General features: G+C 38.0%; 1 protein-coding gene and 1 long non-coding RNA gene across 4 annotated transcripts in view; one reads left to right on the top strand and one right to left on the bottom strand.

Moving 5' to 3' along the window:
- The window catches only part of STK38L (serine/threonine kinase 38 like), an 81,293-nt gene extending 60,250 nt beyond the window's left edge, over positions 1-21,043 (top strand). For both annotated transcript variants that reach the window (XM_036866078.1, XM_036866077.1), the window contains 11 exons: positions 1,979-2,101; positions 2,362-2,445; positions 8,406-8,529; positions 10,064-10,218; positions 10,592-10,694; positions 10,876-10,937; positions 12,837-12,954; positions 13,387-13,510; positions 14,495-14,590; positions 16,570-16,661; positions 16,768-21,043. In XM_036866078.1, coding sequence (XP_036721973.1) covers positions 1,979-2,101; positions 2,362-2,445; positions 8,406-8,529; positions 10,064-10,218; positions 10,592-10,694; positions 10,876-10,937; positions 12,837-12,954; positions 13,387-13,510; positions 14,495-14,590; positions 16,570-16,661; positions 16,768-16,895 — 1,209 coding nt within the window. In that variant the 3' untranslated portion in view covers positions 16,896-21,043. The remainder of the gene's footprint in view (positions 1-1,978; positions 2,102-2,361; positions 2,446-8,405; positions 8,530-10,063; positions 10,219-10,591; positions 10,695-10,875; positions 10,938-12,836; positions 12,955-13,386; positions 13,511-14,494; positions 14,591-16,569; positions 16,662-16,767) is intronic.
- Positions 849-25,750, bottom strand: LOC118902118. 2 transcript variants are annotated; one of them, XR_005021515.1, is made up of 5 exons: positions 25,599-25,750; positions 25,054-25,186; positions 22,479-22,496; positions 21,825-21,915; positions 849-886 (listed from the first exon to the last, which is right to left on the bottom strand). It is a non-coding gene; the product is annotated as an uncharacterized LOC118902118 (long non-coding RNA). The 2 variants fall into 2 exon arrangements; XR_005021514.1 differs by lacking the exon at positions 849-886 and having other exon boundaries at positions 21,550-21,915.
- Between the last annotated feature and the right edge of the window lie 70 nt (positions 25,751-25,820).

Consider the following 25,820-nt stretch of genomic DNA (forward strand, 5'->3'; position numbering starts at 1 on the left):
TGTCCCCAAAACTACACAAACATCATTTACTTACTGCACTACACAACCTACCAAATACTAATAAGCATTATTTTCTTTGGCTGTCTCTGTTGTCTGTCGATTTTGAGCATAATTTATGAAACTGTGTGATGAGGTCATCTTTTCCATTCAGATTAGACAAGTTTCTGAACTACATCCAACTGCACACAGTTTTATAATCCATAAAGTCATAAATCCAGAATGCCTTTCAAAATTCTTATATTTGTTCATTTATGTAATTTTAAAAAGGTCTTTGCTGTTTTGAAAGATGGTGGTATAGTGCCACCATGTGGCCTTTTTTTATTAGATACATAGTTGAAAAGCTACTTTTGAGCTCTCCTTTTTTGTTTTACTAATAATTCATTTTTCAACATGATTATTCAAAAGGCATTTTTAAACAAAGAAGGTCTTCACTGTTTCCACCATTGATGTGACTTCACTTAGCTGTTTAAAGATGCTTAGATTGAAGACATATTTCCTAATTTTATCCTCTTAGATTAACTTTGTTAGAAGTATCAGAATTCCATTGAATTAATGATACATACTTGCATATTTCTTTTTTTTTTTTTTAAATAAATTAATTTATTTATTTTTGGCTGCGTTGGGTCTTCGTTGCTGCGTGCGGGCTTTCTCTAGTTGCGGTGAGCGGGGGCTACTCTTTGTTGCGGTGTGCAGGCTTCTCATTGCAGTGGCTTCTCTTGTTGTGGAGCACAGGCTCTGGGCGCGCGGGCTTCAGTAGTTGTGGCATGTGGGCTCAGTAGTTGTGGCTCGCGGGCTCTAGAGCTTAGGCTCAGTAGTTGTGGCGGACGGGCTTAGCTGCTCCGCGGCATGTGGGATCTTCCCGGACCAGGGCTTGAACCTGTGTCCCCTGCATTGGCAGGCGGATTCTTAACCACTGCGCCACCAGGGAAGCCCATACTTGCATATTTCTAATTAATAGTTCACCTTACCCTTTTGGAAACAGATGTACACAGGGGTGTAGGAAGGAACTACTCAGTGGTTATATCTTGCACTTCATTTAGGAGCAATGTTTCTGAACAGTTTCAGTCACTTTGACTTATTTTCTCCTCAGACCTGAACCACCGAAAGCTTGATAGGGTTCAGTTGAAGATGAACCGGGGTTTAATTTTTTTCCCTGATTTTGTTCATTACCTATTCTAAGTGACCTCTACTAGGAGAGGTAATTTGACATAATTCTATGTCAAAAAAAGAGAATTTTGTTTGGTGAGGGGAAAAATGAGGTTTAGAACTTCAATTTTGTTTAAATAAATGCCCATTCCAAGTGTAACCTTCAGGTATTTCATAATGTTTCTTATTAATAGTATTTTTTGTAATCTTTGGAGAATGAATTATGAAATTCTTGACTTGGATATTTTAAAGGATGCTTTGTATAATTTTTTTTGGTTGCAATTTCATATTTTCAAGAAGTTGTGTGACAAGTCTCAAGCACTTTATTAAAAATCTGCCCAAGAATAAATTCTACCATAAATAAATCTGTATGGAAATATTGCTGTTGTGTTACTTCGGTGTCACAAGTCTCAGTAGTTGTGACAGAGCAACCTTGGAAATCAGGGAATTGAAGCAAAGTAGATTTTTCGTGACAGTAAAAAATCAATATCAGAATACTATTAGCATTTCCTAAAGTTTAATTTTTGTTTTTGAATTAATTTAGCATAAAAATGAAAGAATATGTGAACTAGTTAAGATGAAATATTTAATGGAGTCTGCCTCAAGAATAAAGATTTATCAACTGTTAAAAATTTAAAAATGGTTTTTTTGGATTATTTTATTTTTTCCATGCTTAATAAATATTCAACTTTGGTAAATAAGTTATAGCACCAGTATATAATATTTAGATACATTACCCTCATTATAATATATCTCATCTTTTAATACTATAGGCTTCCTTTGAAATAATCTGATTTTAAAATCATCCTTTTAAACTGTCCTTTTTTAATAGAAAAAGTTACGCCGATCACAACATGCTCGCAAGGAAACAGAGTTCTTACGGCTCAAGCGGACCAGACTTGGCTTGGATGACTTTGAGTCTCTGAAAGTTATAGGAAGAGGAGCATTCGGAGAGGTGTGCTTCTTTTTTAAAGGCACTGCTGTTGAACATATGTATCTTAAGATACTTCAGAATATGTATTAAAATAGCTTAATATATATTAAAGTAGTGTAATATATTAAAATGTGTATTAAAATAGCTTAATTTTAATAGAATTTCTAAAATACCAGCAACAGCAAACTACAACACTGCTTTCTTTAAAGGAGCCTACCTTTCACTCCTAAACAAATAGTAGTGATTGTTTGACATTTGTGATATGAATTTTTACATTCTAGGTGCGGCTGGTCCAGAAGAAAGATACAGGCCATATCTATGCAATGAAGATATTGAGAAAATCTGATATGCTTGAAAAAGAGCAGGTATGAGCTCTTTAACACACGTAGCCAAAGGGGTGTCCACTGACTAGGTGTTAGAGCAAGTGCTAAAACTGGGACTTTTAAAAAGAAACCTACACATCTTACTATATAATCTGTAGACTTCTGGTAGCCTGCTTTGTTGTTTCTCAATTCTTATAGTTCAGATTTCTTCCAAATTCATAATCTGATTTACATGTCTAACAAAATACCACAGACCGGATGGCTTAAACAACAGAAGTTTCTTTTCTCACAGTTCTGGAGGCTGGAAGTCCAAGAGCAAGCAGGGTTTGGTTGCTGGTGAGAGCGCTATTCCTGGCTTGCAGATGGCCGCCTTCTCACCAAGTCCCCACATAGCCTCTCCTTGGTGTGTGCACAGAGAGGGGAGAGTGTGACTCTCTGGGGTCTCTTCATACAAGGACACTAGCCCTCCGCCTTACGACCTCACTAACCTTCATTACCTTCTTAGAGGCCCGTCTCCAAACCCAGTCACACTGGGAGTTAGCACATCACGGTAGGAATTTTCAGGAGGGACAAAAACATTCAGTCCGTAACAGAATACCTTCTTCTCTGAATTCAGTGAAAATAAAGGACAGTTCTCAGCTCTCTCAGTCCCTGTCACCTATCAAATAAGCAAACCAGTCTCTTCAGAATTTGCTGATTTTACATATTTCCAAAATCTGTAACTACTCCAATTTTGTACTCCTGGGCTCTCTCCATGTTTCCTGTGACTTGATGCAGTTTATGGGGCGGCCATAAATCTGAAAACATCAATAGTATTATTTTATGCATTCACCTGTATCTCCAGTCTGGGTAGAACCCTAAGTGAATATATATGCTAGTGAAGGACTCAACAAGGGTAAGAGGGAGATGGCACCTCTCTGTACCTAATGCTTGATTTCAGTCTTTAGTCCCACCTAAAGCTTACTTTGTTATTATAGCAGTATGATGTTGATTTTTATTTAAATATGGCCCACTTTAATTTTCACTGCACTGTTTCACTTTATTTCTATTCCATTTATTCAACAAGTATTTATTACGTGCCTATGATGTGTCAAATACTATTCTACGTTCTGGGAGTACAGTGATTAACAGGAGAAACCTGATTCTTGTTTGCTGACAGTCTTGGGGAAAATGGGCAGACAGCTATTTGAAATAGTCATTTCTGATGAGTACTATGAAGACAGATTTCACAAAAGGATAAAGTGATGCAGATGACCTGGCTTTTTAGGAGGAAGAATGAGATGAGGGAAGGTTCTCTGAGAAGGGAATATTGATGAGAGACTGAATAATTAGAAAGTATGAGATTTAATGATCTGGTAGAACAAAGATCCAGGGAGCAAATGCAGAGGCCCTGAGGCAAGAATAATCGTGGCCTGCTCAGAGACGGCAAGAAGCCACTGTGGCTGAATTCAGCGACGGGAAGAGTGGTTGGAGATGAAGGGGGGAGAGGGAGTCAGGGGCCAGATCACACAGAGTTCTGCAGGCCAAGAAATGGCGTGGGGGTCTTACTCTGAATGCAGTGGGAAGACATGTTTTGCTTAAACAGAGAAGCGTCATGTCTGATGGATGTTTTACAAGGATGAATCAATCCCTTTGCTTGCTGGAAGGACAAACAAGTGTTGAAGCAGGGAGAACACTTGAGAGACTGTGTAGCGATTCCAGCCAGGATGTGATTGTGGCTTATACAACAGCAAAGAGGAAAAAAGTCAAACAGATTAAGTATATGTTTCCATGGAAGAGCCAGCAGTATTTTCTGCGACATACTCTATGTTGAGGGGGTGAGAGGAGAGGTAAGGGTAGTGAAAAGGGAGGGAAGAATCAAGGATAATACCTAGAGTTTTACTTGGGAATGGGATGCATGATGGTGTTAGTTTCTAATGTAGAAAAGACTGAGGAAGGAACAGGTTTGGTGACACTGGGAATCAAGTGTTCTCTTTGTGGCATATTAAGCTTGAGCTCCCTGTTGGATATCCAAGTAGAGATAATTATGTTGACAGTTGGCTAGAATATGGGGAGAAGTTTGACTAGAAATATAATTTAGGGACTTCCCTGGTGGTGCAGTGGTTAAGAATCTGCCTGCCAATGCAGGGGACATGGGTTCGAGCCCTGGTCCAGGAAGATCCCACATGCCGCAGAGCAACTAAGCCCGAGCGCCACAACTACTGAGCCTGCGCTCTAGAGCCCACGAGCCACAACTACTGAAGCCCGTTCGCCTAGAGCCCGTGCTCTGCAACAAGAGAAGCCACTGCAATGAGAACCCTGCGCACCGCAACGAAGAGTAGCCCCTGCTCGCCACAACCAGAGAAAGCCCGTGTGCAGCAACGAAGACCCAACGCAGCCAAAAATAAATAAATAAATTTATTTATTTATTTATTTATTTTTTAAAAAAATATAATTTAGAAGTAATCAATAGATTGATAGTATTTAAAGTAATGGGACAGATGAAATTGCCTAGGGAACAAATATATAGCGAAGAGGGCCTGGATCCAAGCCCTTAGGGAACACTAGGCAGAGGAGAAACCAGGAAACGAGACCAAGAGGGAACATCTGCTCAGTTAAGGGAGACCGCTAGGAGAACATGGTGTTATGGGAGCCAGCAGAAGAACGCATTCAAGGGAGAAGGTGAATGTTGAATGCTGCGAAGAGAGGGGGCAAGAGGAAGACAGGCCACTGGGTGTCACTGCTGGAGATTCTGAATAACTTGGGAAGGACAGCTCCAGTGGAGTGGAGTGCCTAAATGGAATAGTGGGAAAGAAAATGGGAAGCAAGAAGTGGAGAACGTGAGTATAGATTAAGTCTTTCACGTAAAGCAGAACAAAGAACAGTTTGGTAAAGAATGTTGGTTTTTTTTTGTTGTTGTTAAGGCACTGCTGATTGGAAGAATCCATTAGAGAGAGAAAAACTGAAGATGCAGGAGAGAGAAGGCAGATAATTACAGGAGTACACAGGATGACAGAGGAGTTGATCTTTGATAGGAGCTGGGACCTATTCATTAGGACAGGGAGGAAAAGCAGAGAAAGTAGGAACAAACGCAGGGTGGTTGCAGGGTGGTTGATCTGGCGTGTAAAGTGCCAGGTTCCTCCTGAGTGCAAATAAAGGAGGTCATCAGCAGGAGGAAAGGAGGGGTAGGTAGCTTGTTGGAGGTGTAAGCAGAGAGAAGTTGTGAAACAGTCACAACTATTGACTTGAAGTGTGGGAAAGCAGACTTGCAGTTGAATGTCCCTTGAGATTTTCAATCATGAATGTAAAGTGAAACCACTTGGTATCATTGGGTGATTTTTCTCTGGTAATACTTAGTTGCTCTGGGGCAGGTACAGAATAGGCAGAAATTTGGGTCTAACTAGGGTTGGTATTTTGCCAGGGAAATACAACAGAGGGAGAGGGGGACAAGGGAGTTGAAGCTGTTTGCAAAAGAGTGATTATAAAGATGGAACCAAGGCCGGGTAGAGAAAGAAATGAGGTTCTGAGGAGAGTAACAGAGAAAAAGTGGTGTAGGGTCCATGGAATGGAGATTGAAGTACAAGAATAAGACACCTGGGAGGATAAAAGGTGGGGATCAGAAACAGAGTTCCTTAAAATGGAGGTTTTAGAGGGAGGGCAGTTATTGGTTATGAAAAGGACATGAAGATTACCACGCGTGGCTGAGGTTCAGTGGAGGAAAAGATCACTGGAGGTGAGGAAGAATGCAGGAGCTGTGCAGGGGGTATTCGGTGGTTCGTCCTTATGGATCTTGAAACTCACCCATGACCAGAAAGGATGGAAAGGAAGCTGGTGAGCCATGAGCTGAAGTCATGAATGACTGAGGGGGTTGACCAGGAGGAAGGACGACAGCTGACGGCGCCTGACAGCATGCCCGCAGAGGAGCTGGGGATGAGGAAAGTGTCACAGTGGTTCAGAAGCAGCTTAGGACGAGCAGGAAGCCAAGAAACACGAGGGAGAAAGCAGGTCATTCCTGACAACTCACTCTGCAGGAAGACGGGACGCTCCGTGGACAGCCTGATTTCAATTAGGATGAGAAGGTGACAGGAACCATCCAGAGATGAGGTGACAGGGGTTCTGTCGAACACAGGCTGATTCCAGGGGGAAGCGGTTCGGAAGACAAGGAAGGTCGAGATACTGAGCTGTGTTAGAGAATTGCAGACAATGATGGGAATAAATGTCTGTGTCAAGATGTTGATCCTCAGAGATGAGGAGATAAACAGGAATCTTCTAACTAAGCCGTATGGGATTAGTCCTGGGTCGGGTTTTAGAGGAAGAACAAAAGGCAGCAGTTAGTTCCAGCTGTAGTCTTTATAGTTACTGGCCACGTGTGGCTACTGGGCACTTCAGTGTAGCTAGTCTGAATTGAGATGTGCTGTGAATGGAAAATGCTCAGCAAATTTTGAAGATTTGGTGAAAAAAAAAAAAAAAGTGTAAAATATCTCAATAATTTTTATATTGATTATATACTGAAATTACAACATTTTGGATATATGGGTGTTACAGAAACTATATTATTAAAAATAATTTCACCCATTTCTTTTTGCTTTTTGTGTGGCTACTAGAAAACTTAAAATGATGTACGTGGCTTACATTTATTTCTATTGGACAGCCCTGGTCTAGAATATTTTGCAGGAGAATCTCGCTGGAGTCCAACATCAAGTCTGTTTTGCACTTTGGGGTTGTTTTTTCCCCTATATAAATTAATCTGCTTTTGTCACCATTGAATTTCATTTTAGAAAACCTTTTCCCCACTCAATTCTAATATGTCATTATTTTAAGTTTTTATCACATTTACTTGAATGCTAACCACTCTGCAAAATTAAGTAGCAGCTTTTCTCCCCACTATTGTGGTACTGGATTACTGTGCATGATACTTCCTATACTTTAGAAACATAGGCTCATTTTTGAAAACATATCCTGTAGTCTGGCTTTAAGATACTTAAAAATAATCAAGCCAAGTTTATCCTGACAACCACAGAGGCAACACCAAAAGTTTTTCCTTTACCATCTTAAAATGCTTTGTAAAAGGCAATAGGTAAGAATTTTGGTATCATTTTTCACTTTATGAAACAGGTCCAGAGAGATTTTAAGGTTTTTGATGCCAGAAATCAAGTTTTTAACGTTTATTCTTGTGCTTTGATTTTGATCTCAGAGCATTTACTGTATCAGATCATAATACAATAATCCCAGATAATTTAAGCAGATCATATTTTGTTGTCATGAAAAGGTTTACAAAATCTGTGTTCTTGTGTGCTTTAGGTCAGAGTTCATAATGATGCACAATGAAAATAGCAAACGCATAAAATCAAATCCTATCGTTAATTAAACTTTGAAGAAAGAATGTATAACTATATCAGTGTAAAAGCATTTGAAAGTTGATTATACCAACCCCACAAATCACTCAGTTTATAAAATTTTTCAGTCTGTTCATGTAATAGTAGCTCTAGTAATTATGTGTCTGACAAAAGTAAGTAGCAAAATTCCAAAAAGTTATATAATAATTTGCTGTAGATGTTTATAAATATTAGAAAAGTTCAATATAACAAAATGATATAAAATTATTATAAATGTTTCTCCTTCTTAAAAAAACAACCTAATGGTTAAAGACCAAGTCAGTCCCTTTTTTGGACTAGTAAGAGTTAAAAATAGTTTGCTAAGGACCCAGACTTTGTCATACCAATCTATAGGGCATTGCTTACTACTTTTAACTTTTAAAAGTCAGACCCTAAATTTATATGACAAAGCCAAGATCCTTGGCTAGGTGGAGATTCTGGTTAGAAAAATTTTAGACTAATCATTTTCCTACTTCAAAGGCCTCAGCCTCCCCTTGTGATCCCATCTTTTCAGGCCTAAAGATATCAGCTAAAATAAACTATTTCCTGAGCTTCTCCAAATTTAATGAGAATATGATAATTGTTAAGAAGTAAGCTTGGAAAATGTGTAATGTGTTACAATTATTTTTTCAAAATACATTCTTCCAGGTGGCCCATATCCGAGCAGAAAGAGATATTTTAGTAGAAGCAGATGGTGCCTGGGTGGTGAAGATGTTTTACAGTTTTCAAGATAAGAGGAACCTTTATCTAATCATGGAATTTCTCCCTGGAGGTAAAAGCAAACAATAGCAATGACAGACTGACACAAGCACACTGTTATATGTAATTATAATTTTATTGATTAGGTTTACTTTTATATCCCTAGCTCTGAGGTTTTACACAGTCATGATTTTCTAATAGTTCCTCCCATAATAATGCTAATTTGGACCACAAATCCGATTATTTTGAAGAAATGATAAAGTTGGCACATTTTAAATATTATCATTCTGTGTTTACTGTATATAATTATTTAGATCTTTACAAGTCTGGAGTTAAGAACAAGTCACTAAAGAAGAAGACAAACAACCCAGTGGGCAAAATGGTAGGCAGTGTACAGAAGAAAACTCTGGTTAGTCTACAGATATATAGGAAAATGTTCAACTTCACCCATATTCAGGGAAATGCAAATTAAAACAAGAATGAGATTCCATTTCACACTCATCTGATTAGTAAAAACATTGAAAGTCTGATGGGGCTGGGGGAAACGGGCCTCTCATCTGTGCGAAGGAATCTCTAACCCTTACAGAGAGCAGTTCAGAGATACCAGTAAAGTTGAAAATGCACGTGCACAAGAGGCCTGTAAAAGGATGCTCATTGCAGCAGTGTCATAATAGTGAAAAATTAGACACAAGATGAATGTCCATCAGTAGAAGAATGGATAAATAAAATATGGCATAATTGTGTGATGAAATGTTTTACAGTAGTGAAAAGTCAGGAGCTCTATCTATTTCAACAGTAGGATCTCAGAAACAAAGTAGAATCATAAAGCAAGCTGTGGAATTATGTACAGTTGATATTACTTATGTAATTTTTAAAAACATACAAAAGACGGTAAATTCATAGATTAATATATATGTATTTGAAAACATACTTCAAAAATAAGCTGGAAGAATGCACACCAAACCAAATCCGTGATAATGGCTACTCAGCAAAAAGGGAAAGGGGAATAGAATGGGAATGGAGGACAAAGAATCTGCATGGTATTTTTTTTTTTTTTTTTAAGACTTGAAGCATCATGAAAAAATATCAACAATTGTCAATTCTGAGTTGTAAATTCACCAGTGTTTATTCTTTGCCCCTTGTAAAAGAGCAAAATTTCTTGAAAACAAAAGAATGTCTAGAAGTGACCCTTTTGGTGGGATGATGACCTATTTTTGTTGGCCCAGAGAGTACTGAGTGTTTTTGAAACCTGAATTTAAAAGAATATATCCCATTTCCAGGTGTGCTTACACTGATTCATTCTCACATTTTGACATATTTTCCTCAGGCACTTATTCTGGATGTTGAGTGGTAGTTATTACTTCTTTATCACCTCTGCTCTGATTTGATTTCACATACTTTCTACCTTAAAACCATTAAATGTCATGAAACTTTTCCTTATGCAGTGACACTTTTTTTATTGGGCCCTAGAGATGGTTGGAGGTACACTGGGTAGATCATAAAATGCAAAAATCAGGCATATGTTGTATATTACAAAGAAATCTTTTATAAGGCATTCCCCTTTTTGAGGCATTTCTAACACATGGTACTTATTCTCATTTAATTAGGTGACATGATGACATTGCTAATGAAGAAAGATACTTTGACGGAAGAGGAAACACAGTTCTACATTTCAGAGACTGTTCTGGCAATAGATGCGATCCACCAGTTGGGTTTCATCCATCGGGATATTAAACCAGACAACCTTTTATTGGATGCCAAGGCATGTGAATAAAGTGAATTATTAGGTTGCTGATTATTTTATGAAGTAATAGAAGTGATTTTGTGATTGGAAATGGGCAACTGCAATTTATATTATTGCTAACCTACATTATTTCATAGACTGATACGGTAGGAGAGAGCTGTGAAGTGAAATGACATCAAGGGAAAACTGGCTGTCTTTTTATCATCTTCCATTTTCTACTCCTTAAAATAATCATCATCAAATATTGATAATTTTACATTTCACCTGTATGAATTCTAAGCTAAGAATTTTTATGATTGCATTTAGAAGAGTTTTTAATGAGGCTTTTGTCTCTAAGTTAATAAAATCTATTGATTTTACTAGGTTTTGTCTTTCTTCTTTTTTTCCTTAGGGTCATGTAAAATTATCTGATTTTGGTTTGTGCACGGGATTAAAGAAGGCTCATAGGACTGAATTCTACAGAAATCTTACACACAACCCACCAAGTGACTTCTGTAAGTTTGATTTTTGGGGGGTTAAAGTAGTACAGCTGGTTTAATCCAGGACTCTTGAGAACTGAAGCTTCTCTCCTTCTCCTCACCCCTTAAACCAATGTATTTTCAATGGATATGTGTGAATTTGTTTTCTGGTAAGAGTTTTTCCCTCGTAATTACAATTCTGTCTTGTTGAAATTAGCATTCCAGAACATGAACTCAAAGAGGAAAGCAGAAACATGGAAGAAGAACAGGAGACAACTGGTGAGTTGAAGAAAGAATTTTGTGCCCTGGTCCTAAAATCTCATTTGGTATTTGCTTGGTAATTCGGAGCTTCACAATGATTAGTTCTTACTTCATAGCAATGATAGAGCTTGTTCCGGGATCATAGAGTTTTCTTAGTTTCTCTGTAACATTTCCCTGCCTGTAAAGGAAAATGCTGATTTTTACGTTATGATTTCACTTCAGAATATTTTATCAAGCATATCTATAATTAGTTAATCTGTCTGTTTACGAGTACTGGCATTTTCTATAAAACTCAACGAGATGAGTGTAAATTGTAGTAAATGCCGTGTGATTTTCATGTTTCCATTTTCCCTACCTGTCCTGATGCAACAAATGTCAATCAGCGTAAGTAAGGTTATTGTGTGCTTCTAAGAACTTCGTAGACAAAGTAAACAGAAAGTTTGGCATGTTAACAGTGTTACAATAAAATAGATAAAATAAAATTGGAAAGCAGACTTTACTGCAAATAAACTTAATGACTGCTTTAACGTGGAACAACACTGCCTGTTTTGAACCCCACACTATTTCTCCTCCATTACTCAGCAAATATTAGAATCATTTGCCCCTTTTCCTCTTTCCCTTTATCCTCTTAACTAGGTCCATGAACATTGTCAAGGTTAGGAATGTGTCTTTTGACTTTAATTTCCTAACTTCTTGTACAACGCCTGGTACATATGGACACTCTGTAAATATTTGTTAAATTCAACCAAGTGATGAAGAGAAACTCATTCAGCAGTCCCTCAGGAAGGTAAATAGACTGAAAGGCCAGAGTCTGATACCCTCTCAAAGCAAATAAAATGACCTTTGCATTATTGAGCTCATTCTCTCATTAGCCCAAGTAAACTTTTCGTGCTTGTAAAACATTTTGGTGTTTTTACAAGTTTTTTTAAATGTTTTGAGCTATGCATTAATGACAGAATCTTCCTTCTACTTTTAAATGTGTCACTTTTAGATCAGATTTTACAATTGAGAAAAGAATTGTAGTATTTCCTACTTCTAAAGGGAAAAATGAATACTGCCTAAAGCCATGGTGGGAATTCTGTACCCCCTGATTACAGAATATTCACACTGATTACTCATGTGCAGGTTTTATTATTCTCGTGACCATCATTATGACTTACATCAGTGTTTCCCAGTGAAGAAACAGAGGGGACTCATGGTATTTGGGGTAGGAAATTCCTTTAGAACCTGTATCCCCTGCCCACTATATGCCAATCATGTCTTCCCCCAGGTCATTGAAATGTCAAAATCTGCTGTCACACATTTTCCACATTTTCAGGTGGCCCTTAGAGTACTACCTGTAGTTGAAAATCATTGCCTTAAAGAAAGTTTTTGTAAGATTTTACATGAATTAAGAATGAAAAACTGCATTGCTTTCTAATGGATAAGAAGTGCCCTGGAAATGAGTTTATAATGAAAATACCTGACGTTTATATAGTAGGCTGTAGTTTACAAACACATTCCTTTGCTTGTTTCATCCTCGTATCCACTCTGTTAGGGCAGGTATTATTACTCCAATTTTATGTAAGCAGAAGCTGAGGCTCAGAAAGGTTGAATAACTTGCCTGAGAGCACATTACTAGTGAGTGGGGAAGCCAGGCCTACTGGGCACAAGCTTTTTATTCTTTTTGGAATGGATTTAGGGCTAAATACATAAATAACGTTGTTGAACTCTTTGGGGGACAGAAATCATGTCTTAAATAACATATTATCTGACTCAGTGCCTATCACCAAGCCTTATACATGATAAACATGCAAAACAAGTATTAAATGAAAAACTAACTTCTGTATATATTGGTTTTTCCAGTAGTGAGCCATACTTGGATCTTTAAAAAAAAAAACATTGAGAACATTGATTTGACAAGCTGTTCCTTTGCAGGCATATTCCACAGTGGGGACACCAGATTACATTGCTCCAGAAGTGTTCATGCAGACTGGGTACAACAAATTGTGTGACTGGTGGTCTTTGGGAGTAATTATGTATGAAATGCTAATAGGTATGTTTTATCATTCATTTATGTACATACCATATAAATTTCCTTGAGTGCCACTGATGAACATATCGTAGATATTATGGGCTGAAATATCTGAACTCCTTAAACTGATTTCTGACATCCGCCAATGTTAAATACACACTGATAAATATCAGTGAGCTCTCCAGGGATCCTCTGTCAGGAAGGGGGCATTTAACTGGAACTCCCATGTATCAAAATTGTGTCTGCATGGCCTTTTAGGTAGAAGAGGGGCAATGCTTTAAATCCTTTATTTTATTGACTTTATTAGCAATTTTATTATAAATGGCTGAATGGTGGTATTTTTTATTGTTAAGCGGAGCACCCAGGGCTATTTTGTTTCTTGTGACACACATATAATAGGTGTAGCATATTTGATCATAAAAGCTCATGAAACTTGTTTTCTCTGATACGTAGGATATCCACCTTTCTGCTCTGAAACACCTCAAGAAACATATAGGAAAGTGATGAACTGGAAAGAAACTCTGGTATTTCCTCCAGAGGTGCCTATATCTGAAAAAGCCAAGGACTTAATTCTTAGGTTAGTAGTTAAATCCCTAGAAGAGTTTGTGGTATCTTAAAACTTCACAGGGACCTAAAAGACTAAATTGCCTATTTCAGCTTTGCGGGAGGAAAAAGACTATCACTGATCTATACAGTCAAAGGCATCAGTAAAGAAAAGGTGTTTTTTAAAAATGCAGACTCTTAAAAGGAATTATGCAGGAAAAAAAGTCAGAGTTAAGAAGAGGGAAGAGGCCTTGTATTATTTCAGAGGTCACTCCTGTTAAAATACAATGACCTTATCCCTATCTCCTCAAGAGAAAGGGAAAATAAATTCTTAGTAGCAGTTCATATCACAAAAGTCTCTATATGAAACCTTCTCTAAGCACAAGATTCCATTCTGTTTCTCAACTAAGATGAAGTGTTTCGGCTCTGTTGTAAATGGCTGGAAGGAATATAAATTGGGCAACCCATGGGAACAGCCAGTTGGCAGCATATTATACAAAATCTTCAACTGTCTATGACCTTTGACCCAGCAATTCTACTTCTAGGAATTTCGCATATGCAGATAATCAGATGTGTGTAAAGATTTAGGTACAGTATGTTATCTTGATATTGTTTTTAGTAATGAAAAATTGAAAACCTTCTAAATGTTCAACAATGGTGAACTGGCTAAATAAATTGTAGTGTTTCCATGTGTAAATTTCAGAAAATGAAGTTACAGAAAAATATTTAATGACTTTGAGAAATGTTCTAAGTGAAAAAAATAGTTCTAAAATGGTAACTACTTATCAACACAATATTGTAAAAATTATATTAAAAGACTAGAAGGAAATGGCTTCAGTGTTTATAGTAGTTATGTCTGAGTAGTGCAATTATAGATGTTTTCTATTTTTTTCCCACATCTCCCACAATAGAGTTAACTTCAGTAAACAGAAAAAAAAGATGAAATGTTTGAAATCATGCAAATAGACTACTTTAGATGTAATCTGCATTTGATAATTTCTCTGTTTCCATTTCCCAGGTTTTGTATTGATTCTGAAAATAGAATTGGGAATAGTGGAGTAGAAGAAATAAAAAGTCATCCTTTTTTTGAAGGTGTAGATTGGGGGCACATCAGGTATGTTTATAGGCTTTGAGTAGGAGAGGTCTGAGTAAAAACTTTACTAGATTTGGTGATTAATTTTTCTTTGATTCTGCTAGATTAAATACAAGAAGTAGCATTGTGATAATGTGATAAATCAGTGTTCTCTGGATTATATAAATGAGTGAGACTATAGTGGCTACAGCTAAATGACTCATTTTATCTAATGTCCACTTCAAGGAAAAAGCACATATTGTGCCCCTGTTTAGATTTTGATATTCAGAGTTACATGACGAAGACTGTTTGCACAACAAAGATATAATTACATTTGACTCTATAACGCCTCATTTTTGTCCTCTAATTAATATACCATACTGTGTCTCCTTCATTAATTTGTAAGAATATACAGTCCCTCTTTTAAACATTGTGGGGAAAGTTAAATAATGCAAGTAACTTTTAAGAATTTGCTTACAGCTGTTCGTTGTGAGCATTGGCCTTTATTCAGTCTGTGGCCAAACCACCTTCAGTGGCTCTGGTCTGTTCCTCAGACAGCAACAGTTTAGAAACAAGTCTGATCGTGCTGTTTTCTTCCTTCTCTTTGCACTTAGAATAAAACTAAGGATCCTTAACTGCTTTTCAGGATCGTAGGATGTGGCTCTTGCCTCATCTGTACAAGCTGCATCTTGTATGGTCTTTCCCACTTCTCCCACCCCAGGGTTTTGTCATTTGCTCGTCATTCTGGTGAAAATGCTCTTCACCTCCTTGCCCCTGCCCTTGCCCTGCCTAGCCAGACCCTTTTCACTTTCAAGACAGCCTATGTGTCCCTTCACTGGAGATCTTCACTGGAGCTTCTATGATATGCTAGGCACTCTACCTGATTATAGCCAATTTGGAGGGATCATTTATTGTATGTCCAGCACTGTTCTAAGTGCTTTATGTGCATTTCTTATCTTATCCTCAAAATAAACCTGTCACAGAGAAGTAATCTGCCTGCAGTGCCTCAGCTAGTGAATGATCTAGCTAGAACTGCTAACTAGAACTAGACCCAGGCAGTTTGATTCTAGAGTCCTGACTCTGACCTGCTACACTGTACTATACTGTCTATACATCATCTCATTGAGCAGAACTGTGCTTCTGCTGGTTACAGTTGGAAGGATGCTTAGAGACTACCAGTCCAGTCTCCTGGTTTTATGTTAGGGAACAGTCGCAGTACCTACGGTCATCCTGCTAAGTAATGACAAGGGATTAGATCTCAGGGCACCAGGGTCTATGCTTCTTTACACTCAACTAATGTACATTTATTAAGTTAGTACATTAAGTATAAATAGGTTAGAATAATTCTGGGGAAAATATATACATGCTCTTACATAATTTTGTAAACTTATCACCTAATAGATCCAATAAGTACTTGTTAAAAAAATAGAAGCAATAAAAATTGATAAATTCTTTTAACTATTTTTAGCATGATAAGAAGGCATTTTCATGACTTAGTATTTTTTTAACCTAATGTCCCTGATTCCCTTAACATTTATATGACTGAGAAGTTTTTGGATTCAGATTTCATCACAAATGTGTAGTCCCTTCACTCTTCAAGCCCCTTATTTTCCTAAATGACTTGATTTACGGATCCTCTACTAGAAGAATTCTATTCCTGAATTAATTAGGTAGGATCCAGTCCCCACAATATCTAGGGTACTTTATATAATGATAAAGTTCTTTAAATAAAATCTTTTCTGCTTTCCCTTTCATTAACTCTTATTTTTCCTCTTTAAAAAGACAGCATGAGAAAGTCTTGGTACAAAGAAATAAAAATTCCAAGTAAATGATAATATTTTAATAAAAAAATTATACTCATCTATGAAATCCACTTAACTACAGGTATTTTCAAATCCATAATAAATTTCCTTGGCCCTTCTAATATCTGTAGAACAGCATGCAGAATTTGCAGGCAGGATTATGTTTTGGAAAACTAAATTCAAGAAAACTTACCATGGTTACTCAATACCTTTTTATAGGGAAAGGCCAGCAGCAATCCCTATAGAAATCAAAAGCATTGATGATACATCAAATTTTGATGACTTTCCTGAATCTGATATTTTACAACCAGGTAGGACAATCTACAACACACTTAACACTATTAAAAGTCTCTGAAGATGATGACATTTTCATTAATGAAATTCCTTTGCTCTTCCTTAATTTTTCTGTCTTTCTAGTGCCAAACACCACAGAACCGGACTACAAATCCAAAGACTGGGTTTTCCTCAATTATACCTATAAGCGGTTTGAAGGGTTGACTCAGCGTGGCTCTATCCCCACCTACATGAAAGCTGGGAAATTATGAATGAAGATCCCATTCGCTCACAACCAAGAGAACTCAGGTAGCTGCATCACCAGGCTTGCTTGGCGTAGACAACAGTACACTGAAATACTCCCGAAGATGGTGGTGCTTCTGACTACAAGAGGAAATTCTACAGGATTAGGATTTCTAAGACTACTACAGGAATTGGTTGGCAGTGCCAGCTGGCTTTTTTTTTTTTAATATTTTATTATTTTTGTTAACTTTATTATATGAAGGTACTGGAATAAAAGAAATGTACATCCCTTTCTAACTGCACTGCCTACATGCGTATTAAGGTCCATTCTGCCTGTGTGTGCTGTGGCTTTGTACTGTAACACCTCTAATCAATTCAGGAGCAACATATGTCATTTATAGCAACATAGGCTAACCTGTAGGTAACACTGCAGTATTGCTGTTTTACTGCAAACCTTATGGGTCTAGATAATCAATAAAAGCCATTAGAACACTTGCCCTATTGGTTTGGACATGTATAGAATATATATGAAGACAATTTCTGTAATGGTTTTAAGACATTTTAAAAAGGAAATACACTGGTTATTTAAAAAATAGAATTTATCATCACGTTATTGCACAAACTCCACAGTAGGGAGTGACAAGTTTATAATAAGGAGGAAGTTTTAGCACCTTCACTCAAGCACTCCACTAATATATTTACTTTGCATTCAGAAATACTGATGACCTTTATATACGTAGTCTGTATACTCATAGGGAGATGTACTGTATTATATAAAATGTAAAGTTGCTTTTCTTGTGACAAGAGGACTTCTTTTTTAACAAGAGGACATGGCATTATTTTAATTTGATTATGGTGAGTTGAATTTAAGAAATGACCATGAGGGCTGCTTGTAGAGAACTAGTGTATTTTTATTAAACTATTTTTTTAAATGTCAGACTTCTGATCATGTAAATGGACTTGTAGAGAACAAAGAGCTATTTGGTTTTCTAGAAAGTTGTTACATATCATGGCTGGTTAACGTTTATTTCTTTTGATGAAAATTTTTCCTTTGATAGTACTTGTATTATTGTGCCATTATCTTCTTATACTCCAAATGTACCAAAGATCCTGAACAGAGTGGATGTTCACAACTGAGGAGGATTTTACTGTCCTGTGGGAATGCTGTCTTCAGATCTTTGATAGAGGCCAGCTCATTCAAGGGCAATATTGTTCATGTTTAGCTACATCACTGTGGCTAATGTAAATGGAATTAAGGAAGTAAATGAAGGCCGGGGGGGTTGTGATTAGAGAATAGGGGTGATGATGTCAGCAGCAAATTCTCTGGGTATTTCCCTAAGAATGGAATAGTCTTTTCTAGCTCAACATTTTAATTTTAAAATGACTCTCTGAGGTTTTGGTTTCATCAGTAGTAGTGGAGAAGTAATACTTTATCAAAGAATGGCCTAATGTTTGTCTTAACTGTTAACTGGTGGAATTTTTTTAGATACAACAGTTATCACTATTACAAATGATCTGTGATCAGAATCTAAAATGATAATTTATTTGTACGGATGTTCTTCTTAGTGGGGAAGAATTGCATAGGATCATTATGCAAATCTACAAAAGATTTTATAAATATTGCTGCTTGCTGGGGAGCTCCACAGTGTTTTAATAAGGTCATTCTAGGTTTTTTTCCTGCCCTGTTCTCCCCTTCCCTTCCTCCCCATTCCTTCCCTTCCTTCCCTTTCCCTCACCCCACTCTTTCCTAGTATTTGTTTGATACTTATTATGTGTTCATCTAATAGTTCATCTCCATTTTTCTTATTTGGATCATCTCTCATCTAGGAGAGAGAACTATTAAAATCCTGGGGTTATCTCAATTTGACTAACTCTGGTTTTCCTAATTATAACTGCCTCTAATTTTAAAAAATCTTTAACTTATGTTTAGTTTTATGAGATTTTTCTCAACCCCCCCCCCCCATTTTAAAAAAGGATGTTTTGCTAGTGTGATAGTGAATGGGTAAGATATGAGGAAATTGCAACATTCTCTGGCTCTAATATGGTAACTCTTCTAGTATAAAAAAATTCATTAATTCAAGTTAGAGAGAGAGATTGATATAAAGGAGCTGAGTTTACCTTTTAATTGAATAAGAATAGAGCATTTTAGTTTCCATCTCCTTCATTCTTATTAATAGGAAGAACTTGGGAATAGTTATGGTTTCTTGGCAGTGGAAGGGCAGTTAGGGAAAATTTACTTTGTTTAGAGTCTCATTTTTCCCTGGAGTTAATAGAGTGATTCATAATCTTTGGGGTTTCCTCCTCATCAAAAGCATTTCTTAAGTGCCTATCTAAAAGCAATTAAAGACTGTGTCTGCCCTTTGGAAGCTAAGAATTTGATTCATGATGCAAATTAGCTAGATGATTTGCGAAGTACCCTTGAGATTGAATTTTCTCTATTATATACTTCCCGTATTTCAGGTGAACCATTTAATTTAAATGACAAAACCCTACCTAATCAACTGAGCATAATGACATTTTCTTTAAATTAGACTCTATTTTGAATTAAAGAGTTTTGTTATAAACTGTGTGTTCTTGGTTTTTCTAAGTACATAGAAAGCTTGTATAATTCAGATTTATTGATTTCCTGATTTAATGTAGACTTTGACTTTTTTATTAAAAAAACCTTTGTATTAAAGCAAGTTATGTTATTTTTCTTTTATGCTTTTCTTATTAACATAGCTTTAAATCTTTAAATTTATTGAAGCATAGTGCAATCTGAGAATAGGGAATTTCTTATAAGTCAACCTCTTCTGAATGGAATATATATATGATTTAATAAGCTATTAGTTGAATGGAAAATAAGTGTGGAATGTTCAAAACTTTCTTTGGTTGCTAAGGCTCAAGATAGGATTTCATTTATTTCTATAATAACATACTTTTTCTGTTTTTTTAAACACCTGTTATCTTTGTGTAAATCTGTAAATCTCAAAATATTTTTAAGTACATTTATTTTTGGTGCTTTATTGTAGAAAACCTTTAGACTGTCAACCCATCAGTATCTACTGGTAGGAGAAACAGCTATCCATCTATCAATGATCTACAAATAAACGAATTGAGATGTTAATCAGTAGAGAGGTCCCTGCCTACCAAACACACTCTCTCTTTGAATTGCTAAGACTGAGAACATTCAAAATAACCGTTTTGCTACAACCATGATTATTTCCTTGTTGTCTTTATTTAAATTTTATTTTCTCTATAGAAGTGCACTTATTTCTGGAAACTTTTAATGAAACAAACACTTGGAACAAATATAAGTACAAGACACTTAGGACTACTAGAGATATTTTAGATTTTTATGAAAAAAAATGAGGGAGATATTGCTGCTTTAAAAAGGTCTGAAATAATAAAAATAGATGTTAGTTATTTTTTTTTAAAGCAATATAAATTATTCAGTTGTCTGGAAAAATAATCACCAGGCTATCGAGTTCTGTCTTCAGGTACTGAGTTTCAAAGAAATGTTTTGGTGGCATGAGGCCTTTTTCCTTGAAGGTAAGAAAAGAATAAAAACTATGTTTATAATATTTCTGCTGGTGAGGTTTTTTTGGTTATATTTTAAAGTTTTGAGATAGGTGTTATCCAAAACTCAAGAAAGACTATTTTGTAAATGTATCTAACTTTTATACTTAAAGATTACATCAAGAACAAAACAAATATTTTAAGTTTCAGTTGTGTTGAAACAGTTAAGATAGTTGTACAGGTTTATATTACAGCTACCCCACCCACTAGGCCAAAACCAATTGGCAGGCAGAAGTGAAATCTAAAATGCCTCAAAATTAAATTGAAAATGCCTCAAAATAGTATGGAAACGAGTGATGTAAGTGCCCCAGGTACCCAGGTACCACCACATCTGTCCCGTGGGAGACACTGCTCATCGATCGTGATACTCTTTCTGCTGAGCCCAGAGGGAGCCAATCAGAATCCTGTTCATCCTAGTTGTGCTCCCAGCTGTTCCCCGACTGACACTGTTTCGGTAATGCTGTTGCTAAGACAAAACGGTGAAAACACTGAGTAGCAAAATTTGGACGCTGGAGCAAACCTGGACTCCTCTCTACATTTACCTTCTTTCAAAAGCATCTTGTGATTAAAAGAACTTACATTGGTGTACAAAATGCTCTCACCTTATTTATTTTGGTTTTTACTATTAATCTGTGAAATAAAATAATTACTATCATTTTACAGATGATGAACATGAAGCTGAGCGTGACTTACCCAAACAGGTAATAAATTGCTCTTGGATCAAGGCCAGTCTGCTCCCAAATCGCAGAGCACGCTTCACTGCAAATTACCTCGTATGCTTTTAGACCTCAGATAAACACATGGGAAGCAAGTGACAGAGTTGTCACTTTGGGTGCTTTTGACTGCAAGTGTCAGAAGATGAAAGTAAAAATGGTTTCAACAGTAAGGAAAATGAGTATCGTGTAAAACTAAGACACAATATAGGGACCTTCCAGAGTAAATTTAGCATCTCAAAAACATCACCAAGAGTATGAGTTCTTTTCATTTTTCTACTTTGTCATCCTCATTGTGTTGGATGTCCTTGGTCTTGTCTTCTTAGAGGGGCTAGATGGCCACAGGGAGCCTAAGCATCAAATCCTCACACAACAAGTCTTGAAAAAGAGAAACTACTGATTGTTCATCCTCTTTTTAAGAGCAAGGAAAATCTTTTCCAGAAGCATTCTAAGCAAAGTACCCCCCCCACACACACACACATTTTGTTGGCCATAATTATGTCATCCATCCACTCCTACAACAGTACCTGGCCTGGTGACTGACTTAAAACTAATCAGGATTCACATCCCTGGTGCCAGAGTGAGGCTCCCCTAAAGCACAGGGCTACGGGATACCAGACCCAAACTGGAGTTCACCTCCAAGATACTCAAAAGGGTGCCACACAGGTTTATATCAATGGTTCTTACCTGAAGTCACTGCATCTGGATTTTGTTGCTGGTTCTGCCACTGCCTACATATAAACCGAAGGCTGGTCCATTAACGTCTTTCTTGACCCATCTAAAATAGGAATACTGAATACCACTGTGCTAGACCATGGCTCAGCTACTGGGACCCCAGGTTTCTTGTCCTTCAGAGAACCAGGAGTACGGGTGGGTCTCTGGACATCATTCAAACAATGGATGTTTGGCCCAGTGATCAGGGCTTGGTCTTTTTAGTGCTATTGCCATCCCTGCCAGCTGCTATTCATCTCTTCATTGGTCCATCTCCCTCAAAGCTGTTGTATCAGTATTAGGGATCCTCACCAACTTACTTCCCTTCAAGATCCAGCCAAGGGTGGGCCTAATCACTGTTGGTTCAACTGCTTTGTCTAACTTGAGAAGATGGGCTTTGATGAATAGAAATCAAGACATTTCTCAGGAGACTGTGCTAACCATTACAAAGTTATCTCTGAACTTACATTCCTTATCAAACCCTTAAATGCAGGCTGACTTTTAAGTCTGTCAAAGGGAGAAATCTGTAACAGGAAAGGGAAATTGTCCTTTGCCTTTCCTGTCCTCTTGGGTAAGACAGTTCTGTACAATATGGGGAGGACTGAGGTGGACCTGGGGCACCATACTTACTGTAAGAGTGTCCAAAACCTGCAGAAGTAAAAATTAGTTCAGCTTTTGACACATGCATACACAAATACATAATCTCTAAGGGAAAAATCCATATATAAAGAGATGTCCGCACAACTATTCCCTCTTGTCCTAAGTTTTGTTCTCCCTGTATTTTTCTAGAAAGTTTAGTTTATTACTACTTCTGTCCTCTGGCTTTTGTAGAAATACACACACAGCTTATCCCTTGCAACAACCTAGCCTTAAGAAAATTCATTTTTGACAAGTTGAAGCAATATTTCCTGAAGTAAAGTGCTCAGAGCAACTATTTCAAAATCAACTAGGGTATGTATTCGAAATAAGGATTTAGTGTGTCTCACCCCAGACCTACTGAATCAGAGTTTCTGGGGTGAGTCTGAACTTCTGCACTGTCTCAATCCAACTTGGGGAACTACTGAGCTAAAGGAAAAAGGGCACTGGTTGGACTTTTCTAAAATGAAATAATACCTGCCTCATCGATGGTTATGAGAACATCTATATGAAGTAACGGATGCCCAGTAGGTGACGTACAGCAGTCAGCCCTTACAGTCATGCCTGGCACAGTGTAGGTGCTCTATAAGCATTTGTGAACAAAGGAATTAATAAATAACTGCATTTTGTGGGTGGCCCTTCTTTCCCTCTTAAGGCCAATCTCAAAATGTTTTCACTTATAATAAAAACATAAATTAACTCCAAAAGCATTGAAAAGGAATGTTATCTCTTGCTAAAGTTGTTGTTTTCCAGGGAAATAATGTAAGAAAGTTTGCATTACACAGTGAAGCTCCCTAAATACCATTTAAAAAAATCTTTCTCAGATTTCCCTCCCTGTGGCAGCTGCCACCACCTCTTTTCCTCTCTCTCATGAGCATACCCTCCTGCAGTTACCTTCTCTGCTTCTCCCCTCCACAGGCCAAGCCCAAGCCAATCTTTCCCATTCCAGAAGCCCACTAGAGGCCCATCTATCCCTCTAAGCACATTTGGCACCCCTGTTTCTCCTAACTGCACTCCCTCTCATCAACCTGCTCAGCAAATCCAAGAATCTTCCCCAGTATTCACCCTCCATAGAATGCCGGGGGTGGGGGAGTGATGGGGAAGAAAGGGTAGTTTTAAATATTATTAATTTATTTCCTCAGTCACTTGGGAGCTCATTAATGGGTAGTTATTTACTTTTATGCATCACTGGAAATGGTGTCTTCAATTTAACTACACTCTGAAGCAGGTGGATTTGTTTTTTGTCCTGGACCAACTGAAATATCTAAGTGAACTTAAAGGGTCCCCCAAACTAAATTACATTGTTACAATCCCAGCAGGAGGCTGACCAGAATAGGAATTTACAGTGTGTGAGACAGTGGTTCCTAATGCCAGTCCTGTTCTTGCCTGACTACTTGGCAGTGAAGTAAATTACTGAACAAACTTAAGTTCCTCCTAGGATTAGCAATAATTCCTAAAGAGCAAACCTATTCCTGGGCTTTTGGCAAGGAAACCACATTGACCAGAAGAAACTATACCATGCACTCTACAAGTTATGTTCCAAATCACTTTTCTTACATTTTGCCCGAGGAGAAAATATAAGAAGACCAATAGTTGGAAATGAGAGATGAATTTCCTATCCATCTGTCAAGATATTGTGTGACTGTCTATTTCTGCCTTATCCTAGGAGGTATAATATAACCACTCCTGAAAAAAAAAAAAAATCATGCCTTAGAATGTAAAGCTCCAGAGCATAAGGAAAAACTAGAAAGTAGAATTTAAACTTGAACAGTTGGGGGAACACACGTTAAACTATGAGAATGATTTGGCCCAAGGAATCCGGTGGATCTGTTCCCCTTGTGTGTTATACTTCCTGCTATCATGTTTAGGTTCTGGATTCTTTTCTCTTGCTCTCAGGCTTTTGGTGGAAGTGAATCATCATTTCTAAGAAATGAGGACTGCACTGATTCACTGGCAAGCTTATAATGCCACTATGAACTCCTAAGGAGATCTGACTTTTACCATCTGGCTTCTACCATCTACTGAGTGATCCTGGCCAAAATACTCATTTCTGAACCTCTGTTTGCCTACTGAGAAGACAAGAATTATTGGTGTTCAACCACCTCACAAAGGTTGTTGTGAGGCTCACATGAGATGATAAAGGGAAAAATGCTTTGTAAGCAGGAGTGTATACATAGTCTGTACTGTACATTTTAACCAGGATCCTAGCAATTCCACTTCACCATTAAGGTGGCATTGAACATGTGTGGGTCTAAGAATGTCCCCTTAGCCTCCCAATCTTGGTGAACCACCTCAAAACAGTGTACACTTACTTGTCTGGAAAGCCAGGGTTTGAACACGTTCAGGGAAACCTAGGCCAGATTTCAACAGTATCTGCCAGGCTCTGTGTGGAATTTTTCTTTCTGAGCTTACAACATACGTTGGTGTCGGTGGATTTCGGATAGAGTTCCAAATCAAGGCTAGGGCTGGGATGTTTCAAGAATGGTTTTGATTAGGGATGTGTCTCGGTGTGTGTTACTGAGAGCAGCTTCTCCTTTCACCTCCAGCAGGATAAAGTCCCCGTGCCCACCTTAAGCGCAACAGTTTCTCCGGGTCTTGCCTATTTCCGTCGGGAACACGCGTCCAACGCCCCCGCCAGGTTCGGTCCTAAGTAGCCCTCAGGACACAAAAAGCAGCTAGTTTCTACGCTGTAATGAAGAGTCCTGGTAGGAAGATTAATAGATTTAGCCTGGTTGATGCAAAGCTTTGGTGTTTTCTCTGCCGTTCCTTTTCTCCACTACCTCTACTAGACAAACTGTGACCAAGTAACCCTAGGGTCCCTTGGGCGGGGAGCGAACCAGAGTATTCGGCATATGATGAGGGGCTGTCAAGTGATCCACAAAGGATCTTGCTTCTGGATTCACCCAACAACCGTTGCAGGATCCCAAAGGGCTTCCTCGGTGACCCCTCTCTGTCATCGTACCCTAGTCTCTGCCAGCTAAGCCCTTCCACGGCAGAAAAGAGAAGGGGCCGGAGAAGTCCCCCTTTCAGCTCCCACCGGAACCCCCTCCCACGCACCCCTACGCCCTCGGCCCCGTAACCCCCGCCATGCAATGATCTGCATCCATCCTTTACCTTTTCCCCCCAAGCGAAACAACTCCAACCTCCGGAACAGGCAGACAACTGATCTGAAACTGATCGGGGAAACCTGTTTTAAACAGGCAGGTTTCCAGAAAGCCTCAAGGGGCTTTGTCGCGGGCCTCTACGCACTTTGCCTCCGGCCGCAGGGGTCGGCGGGGCGGGGCCGCCGTGGCTCCGCCCTGCGCGCCGTCCCTTTCTCCCGCCCCCGGTCCGGCG

Source organism: Balaenoptera musculus, chromosome 10 (assembly GCF_009873245.2).
Source record: "Balaenoptera musculus isolate JJ_BM4_2016_0621 chromosome 10, mBalMus1.pri.v3, whole genome shotgun sequence".
In the NCBI taxonomy this organism is placed as follows: Eukaryota; Metazoa; Chordata; class Mammalia; order Artiodactyla; family Balaenopteridae; genus Balaenoptera; species Balaenoptera musculus.